The 12790-nt window shown below is 42.7% G+C and overlaps 1 protein-coding gene across 5 annotated transcripts in view; it reads left to right on the plus strand.

Moving 5' to 3' along the window:
* znf638 (zinc finger protein 638) overlaps window positions 1-12790 on the plus strand; it is a 43146-nt gene that overhangs the window by 15917 nt on the left and 14439 nt on the right. For 3 of the 5 annotated variants that reach the window (XM_061251236.1, XM_061251235.1, XM_061251240.1), the window contains exon 2: window positions 11184-12714. In XM_061251236.1, coding sequence (XP_061107220.1) covers window positions 11184-12714 — 1531 coding nt within the window. Of the gene's footprint in view, window positions 1-4331; window positions 4442-4479; window positions 4683-11183; window positions 12715-12790 lie in introns of those variants that run through there. The other 2 variants (XM_061251237.1, XM_061251238.1) reach the window with 2 other exon arrangements.

Genomic DNA, 12790 nt, shown 5'->3' on the forward strand with positions numbered 1-12790 from the left:
AAAAAGTGAAGGGGTCTGAATACTTCTTTAAGTGTAGAAATATAATAGTCACCGATTTCCTTGAAACATGTGTATAATACAATAAACAATATTTTACCCTTGGGCATGTGTTGATTTTCAGCATTGAGCCTTGTGGTTTGTCTATAGTACATCTAAAACAAAATTACAATTCTCTTAAGACACTGCTTCTGCTTAAAGAAAAAACGTTAGAAAGAATTCAAATGAGATTCAGGTGTAGCACAGTGGGGCGTCTTGTAACATGGCACGGGCACACCGTGTTATTTACTGCTCGCTACGCCTTGAGCCTCATGCCATCAGTCACATGACTCGCACTGAGCGCTCCAAGTCCTTCTGAAACCCAACCCTTGAGACATGTGTGGAAAAGCAGACCAGCTGATGGGATATGGACGAGCCATGCCAATTGGCTGCGTTGCAGAACGCTATTTAAATAGCAGGAGTGAAAGGAGACTCCAGGTGGAGACTCCAGGTAGCGACTCAGTTTGGGGATGGCATGATGACATCATTGATCTGAGATGCACAAACTAGATAATGACAAAAGCCTGCTGATCAGCTGTATTTGGCACAGCCTGGTGCCAAGCCATGGAGCCACGAGGGTTTTAAACTTTTTGAAACGTCTGTGTACGGTAAACTTTCTCTTAAATAACACACCACCAATGTACCAGAGTCAAACCACAACGTCAGTATGAGATTTCCTTCTGATCAGGTTTTGGGTCCATCCCATTTCAAAATCAGTAAATTCCGTAAATTAAGTGTAATACATTAATTAAAACATGCCTACGGGGAAACTTATTGCACAAAGTATATTGATCTTAAATTAATCTCTAGAATTGAGTCTAATGGTGATGAAGGAATACTGTTGGTAATTTTCAAACTAAAAAGTGTATTTAATTGCATGGAGAGAAGTGTGCGATTTTCATTTTTCACTTCTGATGAACGGAACGGACCCAAGCTCTGCTCCTGTCACACATTGGATTATATGTAAATATGAAAATAGTTATGAAAATTATACAAATGTGTTCAGATCCATCAGTGTCCCGATGTCCCTCCTATAATGTGGTTTATACAGTTTTATGAAGTTGTTTTAATAGGAATGTTCCGGTTACTTCCATTAGGAACAGCATCATTAATGGGGAAGGACCAGATCCACAGCACTATTATTAACAATGCTCATATCTAAAAGTTACCAAAGTTCAAGTTACCAAAGGCACATTTACACTGCCATAAGTGATTGGAATAAAATATTTTGGAACATGCCTGGCAGCCAGCCACTGGACCCAGTACCCATCAACCCAAACAGATATACACACCAACAGATGATATATACTGGGTTTTAATAATAACACCAAATAAAACCAGCCATCCGTTGCAGGGAATTATGTGTTCTACTCATCCCTGGCCTTGGCAGTATGACTTTCACCTTGTTGCACCACAGCGAGTCAATGCCTCATAAGAAATGCATTCATGAAATCAGCAACATTGTAATAAACTCACACAAACTAACATGTAACAAATGACAGTCAAATAACATATCGCAATCGAATGTGTAACTTTACTTAGAATTTTGGGTTGGTTACCGTGCATAGACCCAGGGAAATCCACGCCTCTTGGAGGATTTCTGCTGAATTCTAAGAGGAAAAGGCTACTTACCTGACTAGTTTTCAGTATAAGCCAATCAACAACATAAAATGCTCATCTTTCTTACATGAATTTATTTTTGTCATCATCATGCTATATAGGGGTTTTTCCTGTTTAGTACATCAATTATGCCCTTGATCTCAACAGTGACCTCTTGTGACACACTCACCGTATCACAGCACAAACAAATTGTGTCTCCCTCGAAGTTCTGAAAGACTAAAGATGTGTTTTTTAAGTTACATGAATGCCAAAAAGTTTCTCAATGGATATAATCTGTCATTTATCTTGAGACTATAAGACATGCCTACCTTTTTTGTTTCTGCCATGTCATTTAAACTACATTCAGAAGAAAATATTTTCAATAAAACAGTGGAAATGGTAGCAAGAACAATGAAGAAATATGTATAAGTCACTGCCCCTAACTTGAGATAAGTTTAAAATTCATTGCACTGTATATTTTGGTATCAAATAAAGTCTGTTTCCCTGCAGTCCTACTAATCTTGGATAAAAATAGAATAGAGCTTAAAAAAGTCATTATGTGCCATGTTATTTTGCTGGCAGTTAAGTGCATAATGATAGATAGCATAAATTAAATTGGAGTATCAACAAGTAATGTTCGGTATCAATATTATTAGTGAACATAACATGGGAGAAATTAAGTGTTCTTTCACTCTTCTGATGCATGCAGGTCACAGTGTATCCACTTGCTGGCATAGAATAGTCAGTTGAACCATATAGGAGAGGACAAGATTGGCTGCTTTGCTTCTTTTTTCTTTGCAAAAGTATAAATAATTTCTCTGCATAATGTATTTTGAGACTGCCTTGGTTTAGTCTGACATACATTTTTGTTTACATTCCAATCTTTTACTAAAATACTATCATTTGACATTATTGTAAAACGTTATACTCTATACAATTGGATGGGCTTATGTGATGCATAATTTAAGATAAACATAAACTTTTAATGAACTTTATTGGATGGAAAATAAGCAATATTATTTGTTATAATCAAACCAATGTATTTAGTGGGAGCAATGGTATTTTTAACATCATCATTTATTGAGCCCTCTCAAGGAAACGATTTGTGTTTTAACTTTCATATTCTATATGATAGCAAATGACTTTCTGTACATGTGTACATGTGGCAGAAAGGATTTCAGCACAAACACACATTGTGATACAGGCTGGGGAAATGGGGGAACTTATGAAAGCTAGGCAACCACATTAGACAGGAATAGTTCAAAGTCAAGCACACATTGGACACATTGCCTGTCTTTTAATGTTGTGGTGTCTTACTGTATGTTAGCGTTGACATTCAAGGACACTATATTTGTCAAGAACTGGAGATGGACATAGGATATAATGTTATGTCTACTCTGGTACCAGTAATTCTATATAGATGGACATATAGTCCCCTAAAAAAGGACATAGCAAACATTTCCCATCCTACAAAGGTCCTGTTCTAAATATGTACCTTCAACCTATAATGAAGACAAATGCATAAAACATATTACTTTATTGCTGAGTTGTTGCAGCAATGCTGAACTTGGCGAAAATGTGCTAGCACAGTTGCCAAATGAATGGGATCGCTGTCAATCTAGGACTAGAGTGTCAGCAGCAAGGGTGACCTTTGGGGTACGATACCCTTCCTAACCAAGCCTGTGAGCGGATTGGGTAACACCAGCCGCCAGAGAATGTAAACTTCAGTACATACAGCCCGGTCTCAGCTTGCACACAACTCACTGCCTGGCAGCTGAAGCAGTTTTGGATGCATTTTATGTAATGGCCATACAAACAATTAATGTACCCCATAAGACCAAAAGGCAAGCTCTACTAACTGTGAAAGCAAACATTCTCACTCTCCTTCTCCCATACTCTTCCAAACTGCAACAATAAAACATCCACTGTATGTTGATAAACCAGGCTTGCTTAAAAAAAAAGAGCATCTTTTCATGCGTGGCTGAGAAAAAATAAAATTGAAATATTAAGAAGGCCTCGTTGTTTTTGCTGTTTTTTAATCAACGAAAACAATTACCCACAGCCAACCCCCAAAGCCCTTAATTAACATTCTACCATGCACACATTGTGAGGTTTCTGACATCTTTTAAGAGTAAGACACCACTGCCACCTGCTGGTGTCATTCAGACAACCTACAGACCCAACAGATCCTTCTTTCTCTCTGAATCATCCCCGCTGTTATCCAGACCCAGTTCGTTTCTTTCCAGCAGATTGTTGACTCATTCAAATGAGGCTAATTAACATTAAAGGGATGCCTGCTGAATTAAATAACTAGCTTACCATGCTGTGCTTCACACATTGTCGTTACACAGCGTGTAACAGTTTAATTATTTAACATGAACAAACAAAAACAACAATCTAGAAAATATTTTGTTAAGTATTTATTTTCCCAATATTGCACTAACAATATTTCACAATGCAATATTGCTTTCACTAGCATGCATGTTTTAGAGCTGAATAATGTTGCCTGAACTTTTTATGGTCAACATCACGTCAAAGGCCTCAAAGAAGAAAATCGCTCTTTTTAAAATTGATGTTTCCTGGTACAATAATTGTTTCGACATTTCGAATGTTATCCGACAATAAACCAGACGAAGTTTCTACGGTTTTTTGGCACATTGTTGTTGCCGTAGAAGAGAACAACTTACTAGGGGCGGAGACTATAGTCTTTGCTACAGTCCTAGCCGAATGGCAAGTGTGTGCTACCGAAGACACCTTTTCATTCCCGGAAAAATGCTACAGTGAAACTTACCGTTCGAACGTCAAGGTAGGACGCAAAGATAATGTCACAGGACCGTATTTTAGAATATAGTAATATCTGCGTGTTACTTGGTAGGGACTGTAGGCTGAAATTTGCAACACTTTCACTCCTACGCAGCAGCGACTCGCCACCCGCACGATAACGCCGAATGTGCAATGGAAAACCAAGATGGCTGGATAGCTAACGTTACGGGCGATAAAAGAAGGAGACCAGCTGTATTGCCAGCAGACGCGCCATCCGATCACAGGTCGGCTTATTTTTGTCCAGTTGCGCAAATATGTACAGCTAGCTTCATTGCTCTGCGCCATTGGACATTAAAACTTAAACCATGTTAGCTGTTTTCTTCACTGTCACGAGATCAAGAAAAAGCTTCTACGTACAGTGCAGTAGCTAGCTAACACCGAAGCGTTTGTGTTGACAACCAAGCCGACCGTGTTAGCTAGTTATGTAGCAAGACGTATAAAAAGTTATATTAACGAGTCCTTATCAGACTCCGAATAACTTGTATAAGTACCAAATCAGCTACCATCCTGCAGCATCGGTGTTGTTTTTAAGCGGTAATGTTCGCTAATTCAGTACAGTGCGATATACGCAATGTAGTGACGAAAGTGGCTTCCCGAGGCGCGCACAGTGTCAAATGAGGACAAGCGCACCGGCTGAGTGGGAGAACGAGCGTGCTTCCTAGCAACGAAGAGCCATTTTGAAATCATTAAAACATTAGCTAGCTAGACTGCGACACCCTGGGAAGCGATGCGTTTTATTGTGAATTGTTTACTCAAGCCATTCCGATTTCCTCAACCGAATATTGCACAACAAACGGCTGCAACAAATACATTCCCGAGTCGTTGCTTGATATAATTAGGCCGTTACTTTGCCGGGTTACATTTAATGTCTGTATCCCACCGCTAACGCTGTATGTAAGTTAATACAGACATTGCAATACATTATTTATGAGTAACGCTAGCTCTAGTAGGGTTCAGTTTGTGTTTGCTTTGTCTCTAGTAACAATCACAGTTTTGTCAGGCGGATTTCAAACGAAAGTAGCCTCTCATAGACAAAAAGCTAATATTTTGGGATTTGGGGATACAATGGATATTTTTGTGCAGGAATATTGGTTCAACTTGAGATACGAGCTCAAGCAAATGAGATTCACTTCAAACAGTAGGGATGGTACTGGGATAAAAAAAGGCTGATCTAAGCTCTTGAATCCAAAAAAATCGGCGTTGAATCGGTTGCGGTTTGGCAAGTTTTTGGGGAATGCCAAACATGGTAACTCTGGTTACAGTAGCCGCGTTTACATGCAGAATAAGTTCCGATTCAAGATTCAAAATGAACCGCTTACATGCCCGCTGAATACATTTGATCCTATTTAAGGTGTACGTTTACATGCCAATCGTTTAATCATCTCGCGCAGCTACACTATACACGTGTATACGTTGTGTATTTGGTACAATGATGGCATTTATGCAGTAACCTTTCAGGCAGCTGCATCAGCTGAATGTAATTATCTTGCAACTAAACGAGAGAAGGTGAGCGCAAGGGAAGCTTTGTTGTTTTTTTTTGTTTTTCTTTGCGCACCTGTCACAAAAGCATCTGCACACAACGTTCGTACAGATTTGGATTTCCTTATATATTTCTGTATGTTGTTTTAAATAAGATACAGTTGCCTGACAGCAGTCGTAACTGTCAGGACAGCCCAGTAAAATACATACCATTTTTCAGAACTCCTTTTAAGTCGTGAAATTTTGAACTAAATTACATTATGAAAAGAAATGTGTTTTTTTTAACAAGGCGTTTTGTTTTTCCTCTATTATGTACAGGGGATGGTAAGATTATGAAGTGAAATTGCATGTTTAAATGAAAACGTTCACCCTTGTGTCATTGCTAAGTAAGCCTGACAATTGCTGTTATGTTTTGTGTGTGTGTTTTGGGTCATATGGATTGAGGGAGGGAGGGAGGGAGGGTGGATGGGTGGTCATTTTTCCTTATTTATTTAGAGTATATGTAGTTTAACACAAGCTTTTGTCAATGAACAGAAGCGAAAGCATTACTCTTTTCTATATCGCACATTAGAAATCCAGCAAAGGCTTTTTTATTTTTGTTAGACAGCTGTTGATTTTACTCATGATACAGCCTGGTTATTTGCACTCCCGAGTCTGCATACTGTAAGTGGGCCAATAGTCTCTTTCACTTGAGTTCTTGGTTTGTGTTCTGCTTTCTAGCAAGCCATTAACTCTTGGATATGTGTGGGTCCAAAAAGTTCAAGAAAAAAAACATTATTTCATTTTATCATTTTGTTTATTTCAATAATATTTGTGATTATTCATCACTGTAGTTTGCTAATGGATGCATCCTACCCCCCTCTTTCCCCCCCCCCATTTGTTTGCAGAAATTTGCCTGCTCACTGATGTTCTTGTAAATAATCTGATAAGCAGGTTTTCCCTGGAAACTGCTGAAAACAGTCTGTGTTTTTGGAAAAATAGTTTTAAAGCCTGTGTTCTGTGCTCTGAAATCTTTGTTTCTTTAATGTGGACGCCTGAGCATTTGTCATATGTAATTTATTTTAAAAAAAAGAAAAGAAAAACTGCCAGTGTATAGTTTTCGGCTTATGTTGGCTTCATGTTTATAATTTGGTGGAAATGGCAGAATCCCTTTCTTATATAATGACCAGCCACTAACACCAACAGAAAATAGAGCTTGTTTTATATACACTGATCAGCCACAACATTAAAACAAGTTAAACAAGTTTCTTGGTGATTAAAAATGTGTTAAACTGTATAAACTTGTCTATAAACAAGGGGGGATGCATTGTTTTGTTATTTAAATATCCTGGTACGTACTGGTGTTCATGATGACGTCCATCTTAACAGATGCTCCAGGACCTGTAAAAAAAAAAGATTGCATGGCACCTAATCCTACATAAGTTTCACCCTTCTTCCCACCATTGGAATTACATGGTGCATGTTGTGAAATGTATGCAGGAATACATCCCATGCATTTTGAAATATGGCATAATTATATGTCTTAATTTTGTCATTTTCTATTTTCTTAAATATGGAAAAATATACAGGTCCTATAGCGTCTGTTATGATTGACGTGGTCATGAACACCAGGATATGCCAAGATATTTAAATATCAAAACAATGCACCCCCCCTCCCAATGAGCTTACAAGACCTCTATTTTCATTGAAAAATGAAATGTTTGAATGCAATCAAAGTACTCATCATAGAATGAATTATTGAGTGTTTATAGACAGGTTTATACAGTTTAAAGCGTTTTTTAATCATGTGGCTGATCGGTGTATAGGGACCATTTGAAAATGGCCTTTTGCTACTACAATATTTTTTCAGGAAGAACAATATTTTGATGCCCTTCAGAAGTGGATTGTGGAATAGGAATGGTTATTTATCACTAGTAATTTTTTTTACCTTAATTGTTTTATACTTGAACTGTTCTCTTCCAGAGCTTACATGTAAGTATTTGGACAGCGGTACAATTTCCTGCTGTTTTGGCTCTGCACTCCAGCACATAGGATTTGAATTGAAACCATAAATATGCCGTTAAAGTGCCGTCACCTTTAATTTGAGGATATTTGCATCCATATTGGGTGATCTGATCTGTGTAGGAATTGCATCTTCCTCTCCATTTTCGGGACCAAAGGTAATTGGACAGTTGGCTTCTCCGCTGTTTCTGATTTGTCAGGTGTATTTACTCTCTTAATCACTTCCTTACATTATTACATTATTGGCATTTGGCAGACGCTCTTATCCAGAGTGACGTACAGTTGATTAGACCAAGCAGGAGACAATCCTCCCCTGGAGCAATGCAGGGTTAAGGGCCTTGCTCAAGGGCCCAACGGCTGTGCGGATCTTATTGTGGCTACACCAGGATTAGAACCACCGACCTTGTGGGTCCCAGTCATGTACCTTAACCACTATGCTACAGGCCACCCCTTAGTGCTGGTATAAGCAAGCTTTCAGTGTCTAGTCTTGATTCCGGGTTTTTGATTGCCTTTGGAGTCTTGTCAACATGAGGACTGGAGTTGCGCCAAAGCCATTCCGTTCCGTTCGATGAGCATTCGATTGAAGAAGCAGATGCGATGCTTCTGTACGCATCAGAACAGTCACATTTTCACCGTGTGCACGTGGGCCAGCACCTGTGGCAGCCATGCGTGTCCAAACACGTATTCAGCTTCATAATTGCTTCCTTGGCTGTCATTGGCACAACTCCAATAAGAGACGCCAAAGGCAATCAGAAGTCTAGAATCAAGACTACACTACACTACACACACAAACGCTTTCTCATACCTGCATTGAGGAAGCTATTAAAACCGGAACGACTGAGAAAGCCAACTGTCCAATTTTTGGTTCCCTAAAATGAAGAATGTATAAAAAGGGATGTAATTCCTACACAAATAACCTAATAGGGATGTAAATACCATGAAATTAAAGGTGACTGTCTGCACTTTAGCATCAACTGTGTTTCATTTCAGATCCAATGGACTGGAGTACAGAACTAAAAAGAAAAGAAAATTGTACCACTCTCCAAATACTTAGACTGCACTGTAGCTGAATCTGTATGTAGCCTTGTATGTAGCCAATGTCTTGAAATTCTAATACCCAATAGATACTACATCGGGAAAGTTTTTCCGCTGAAGGAACGGTGCTATGGTCCATGTTCAGCAGTGTCCCAGTGCTAATGCTGGAGGTGATATACACACATAGTGAAAATACAATTCCTTGGTTTTGTTTATGCAAATATATGAATCAGCTGGATGGTGAAATGACACCGATGGATAGCCCCTGGATCTGTGATTTGGTTTAATGTTTGTGCTGTGATTTAAAATAAACGAAAACAAAAAAATAAATATAGTGTATAGTGATGGCTTTGTGAGCTCCAACATGTGTTGACCTTAACCTGTGTTACCAGTGACTAATTTACTTAAACCAATCCATTGTATTTTACTGTGGAGTTTTTAATTGGTTCAGAAAGATAATCTGTGATTGATAGCACATGGTCACCCCACCCCTTGCTTATTGGAGTCCCATTAGGCCATCACTAAAACCTGTATTGATTATTGTTTAAAGATGTAGTCTGTACCCACAGCAGTCTGTATTTTGCTGGCTATGTGGCCTAACTGCACCTGCCTGAACTGCTGACTAAATGTCTCAACGTTTCCTTCATCCTTCAGCTTTGTAACTCCACTGCTGCAGTTTGTGGGACCTCCCTGTTCTCTTCTCTGCCACTACCCCCCTTTTCCCCAGGCCCGGGCTTGAAATGCCGTGGGACAGGGTTTTATATCCGGCCCCTCAGTACCCAGTAGGGGGGGTGGGAGATGGGAAGTTGGAACCTAATTCTATTGCAGTGCCACAACAAACTGCTTTGACCCAACAAATGGAAAGTGGGTTTAAATTGCCTGGGTTGCTCCAGAAGGGGCCGCCAGTTCACATTTTGTAGGTAATGAGATGTAGAGAAATTAGTTATGACCACAAATGATAGTTTACTTGTTACCTGATGGTGATGGTGGTTACTTGAACATTTCCTAAGCTTTCATCATCTAGTTTTGGTGAGGCTAACCAGCTATGTAGGCAAAATGAGCAGGCTCATGAGATGAACGCTAGCTAGCTTAGGTTAAGAAAACAAATGGACTGCTTGTGATATTGCTGGCTTGGTGAACAACACAATAGCAAGCTGGTAACGGGAGCCTTTAGCCAACTAGTGATTCCGATGGCTAACTTCGTGCACAAAAGGGGTGTTCCAGTGTTACCCTAAAAGGCTGATGTGAGTGCACGTTTTTGTTTCGACCCCGAATTATGACACCCGACTCAACTAATGAACTGATCATGGTTTTTAGTCAAGACCAAGATGAATAAAATCAGCTGTAAATAGTGCTAACGTGTTGCTAACTAGGTAACAGTTTAAATAACTAGGCTAAAATGGGTAACATTTCACAGCTAGTTAGTTGGCTCAGTACTTAGTTGGATCGGTGGTCGGCTGTGATTTATCTGGCAATCAAAGTAAAAATAAACGGAATTGTAACGCCCATTTCATCACACAATTAATCGAGCAGTGAGGTCTGCAAGTGTTTGGACAGTGACACAGTTTCTTGATGGGCCGTCATTCCTGCCGCCTTGAGCAAATATGTACATCCATATCGGTTGCACTGTGTAGGAATTACAGCCCTTAAAGTTGTGTCTCTGTCAATATACTTGCGGACCTTACTGTATGTGTACGGAACTGCTGTTTTCCGCAGGTATTGCGGTTATGACAGTAAAATCACATGACGGAGAAAATGTTATAGTTAGGCATTTGTAATGAAAAATGCAATCACCAAAAATCAGTCAGATGGTATGTATAGTCATTGTCTCTCGCAGGGTCGGGGGGGGGGGGGGAGGCACTACCTTCATGGAAATGTGTCCACTCTTATTAAGGTTTCTTAAATTGTTTAGCTTCCAAACTGGCAAAAGACATGCATGGATTTTTGTCAGATTATTTTTTTTCCCATCCCTAAACCGTGATGATACTTTTTTTCACTGTCTGTCCTATGTTTTCTGCTTGCTGTTTTCCCCTCAGTGAAAACCTGGTGCGAGTTTAAATCCACCGAAGCCTGGCTTTTGAATCGGAAGTGTGTGTGTGTGTGCGTGTGAACGAGAGAAAAATCAAATCTACATTTGCCTTGGTGACTTTGGGAGAGGAGGAGGAATGAGATGAGAGTCAATAATCCTGTCTGTGTTTTTTAACTTTCAGCCTTGCATTGTTCTCGGAAAGTTGTGTACCTGTTGCAAATTCCTTGAACTTTGGCAACTTTGGGAACCCGCTGCTTTTTGGCCCCGCCTCTTTGCGGTTGGCCCAGATTAAGACCCAGTTGGCCCTGCACCAGCTCGGCGCGGTCGCCCCCGGTAACAGCGGCGTGCCGGCTCTGTCCTTGCTGAACCTGCTCAAGGTCACCATGTCCCATCCCTTGTACAACCCGCGGGGGGTGCCCTTCTCCGCGCAGAGGCCGGTCGTGTCCGGCCAGTACGGCGTGAACACGCAGTCCGTTCTCGACATGGCGGGCGCGCGCCTGGGCCCCGCGGCCGGGCTAATGCCGCTGATGTCCCAGCCCATGGGCTACCCGCTGGCCCAGCGGCCCCCCCCGGCCCTGCCGCAGGACATGGAGTCCACCATAGACATGCACATCCGCGGAGCTCGGGAGGAAGTCCGGCTGCTCAACCAGATGATGCACCACCAGAAGATGGTGGACCCCCGCCTGAGGAAGGAGCCCAGGGAAGAGGCGCTGTCTCAGGGGCCCGGCTTCCCCCCGCCGAGGGTGCCCGGCATACAAGACGAGCAATCCACTATGGACTGGTCCAACTACCAGAACCCAAACAAGCTCTTCGCCCCGCAAGTGATGGCCCAGCCATCCCCTCCTGCCCAGTTGTTCCCACCCTCTGGGTTTGGGACCCCTTCCGGGGGCGGCAGAAGGAGTGCCGAGAGCCAGCCTCCTCCGGCGTCCGTCCCCGCCGAACGCCGGCAGTCTCGCTACACCTCGGAGAGCGCCAGCAGCATCCTGGCCAGTTTTGGACTTTCCAACGAGGACCTGGAACTCCTCAGCCACTACCCGGACGAGCAGCTGACGCCCGACAACCTGCCCTTCATTTTGCGAGATATCCGGGTCAGGAAGGCCAAGAGGGGCCTGCCGGACGTGGACCACCGTCGGGCGTCCCCCGCCGTGCCGGACCGCCTGGGCGGCGAGCCGCGTCCCAGCAAGGTCATAGACTACGGACACTCCAGCAAGTTCGGCTACCCCGACGAGAGCCAGGACACTTTCAAGCACAAGCAGCTCGCCGCGGAGCCCCCGAAATACGCCCGGGACGTGCCCGTCGCCGTCCCCGTTTTCCCCCCGGCGGACGCCAAGCGGCCCCAGTCCGGACCCGCGGCCAAGAAAGCGCCGGTAGACCAGAGGAAGAATCCGCCCAGCGCGGAGGACAAGGCCGGCAAGAGTGCCTCAGCCAGGGAGTCCCTGCCCGCCCCCGGCCGGCCCACGGCGGGGCCCGCCCTGCCCGCCCACGGCATGCGGGGCAACCTGGTGAACCTCTCCGAGGCCCCCGCCACCGCTCCTCCGAAGCCCTTGTTCGTCGCGACGAAGCCGGCCTGGTCCCCGCAGTTCCCCCCGGGCAACCCCGCGCCGCTGAAGAGGCTGCCCACGCCCACCATGATGAACGATTACTCCGCTGCATCCCCGAGAATCTTTCCCCATACGTGTTCTCTCTGTAACGTAGAATGTGTCCAGATAAAGGTGAGTATTTTGCCTCACAAAGTGTCTGATCAAGTTTATTGGTTTAGATCTTGCTTGTCTTTTCTCATGTTTGTGA

Source organism: Conger conger, chromosome 8 (genome assembly GCF_963514075.1).
Source record: "Conger conger chromosome 8, fConCon1.1, whole genome shotgun sequence".
In the NCBI taxonomy this organism is placed as follows: Eukaryota; Metazoa; Chordata; class Actinopteri; order Anguilliformes; family Congridae; genus Conger; species Conger conger.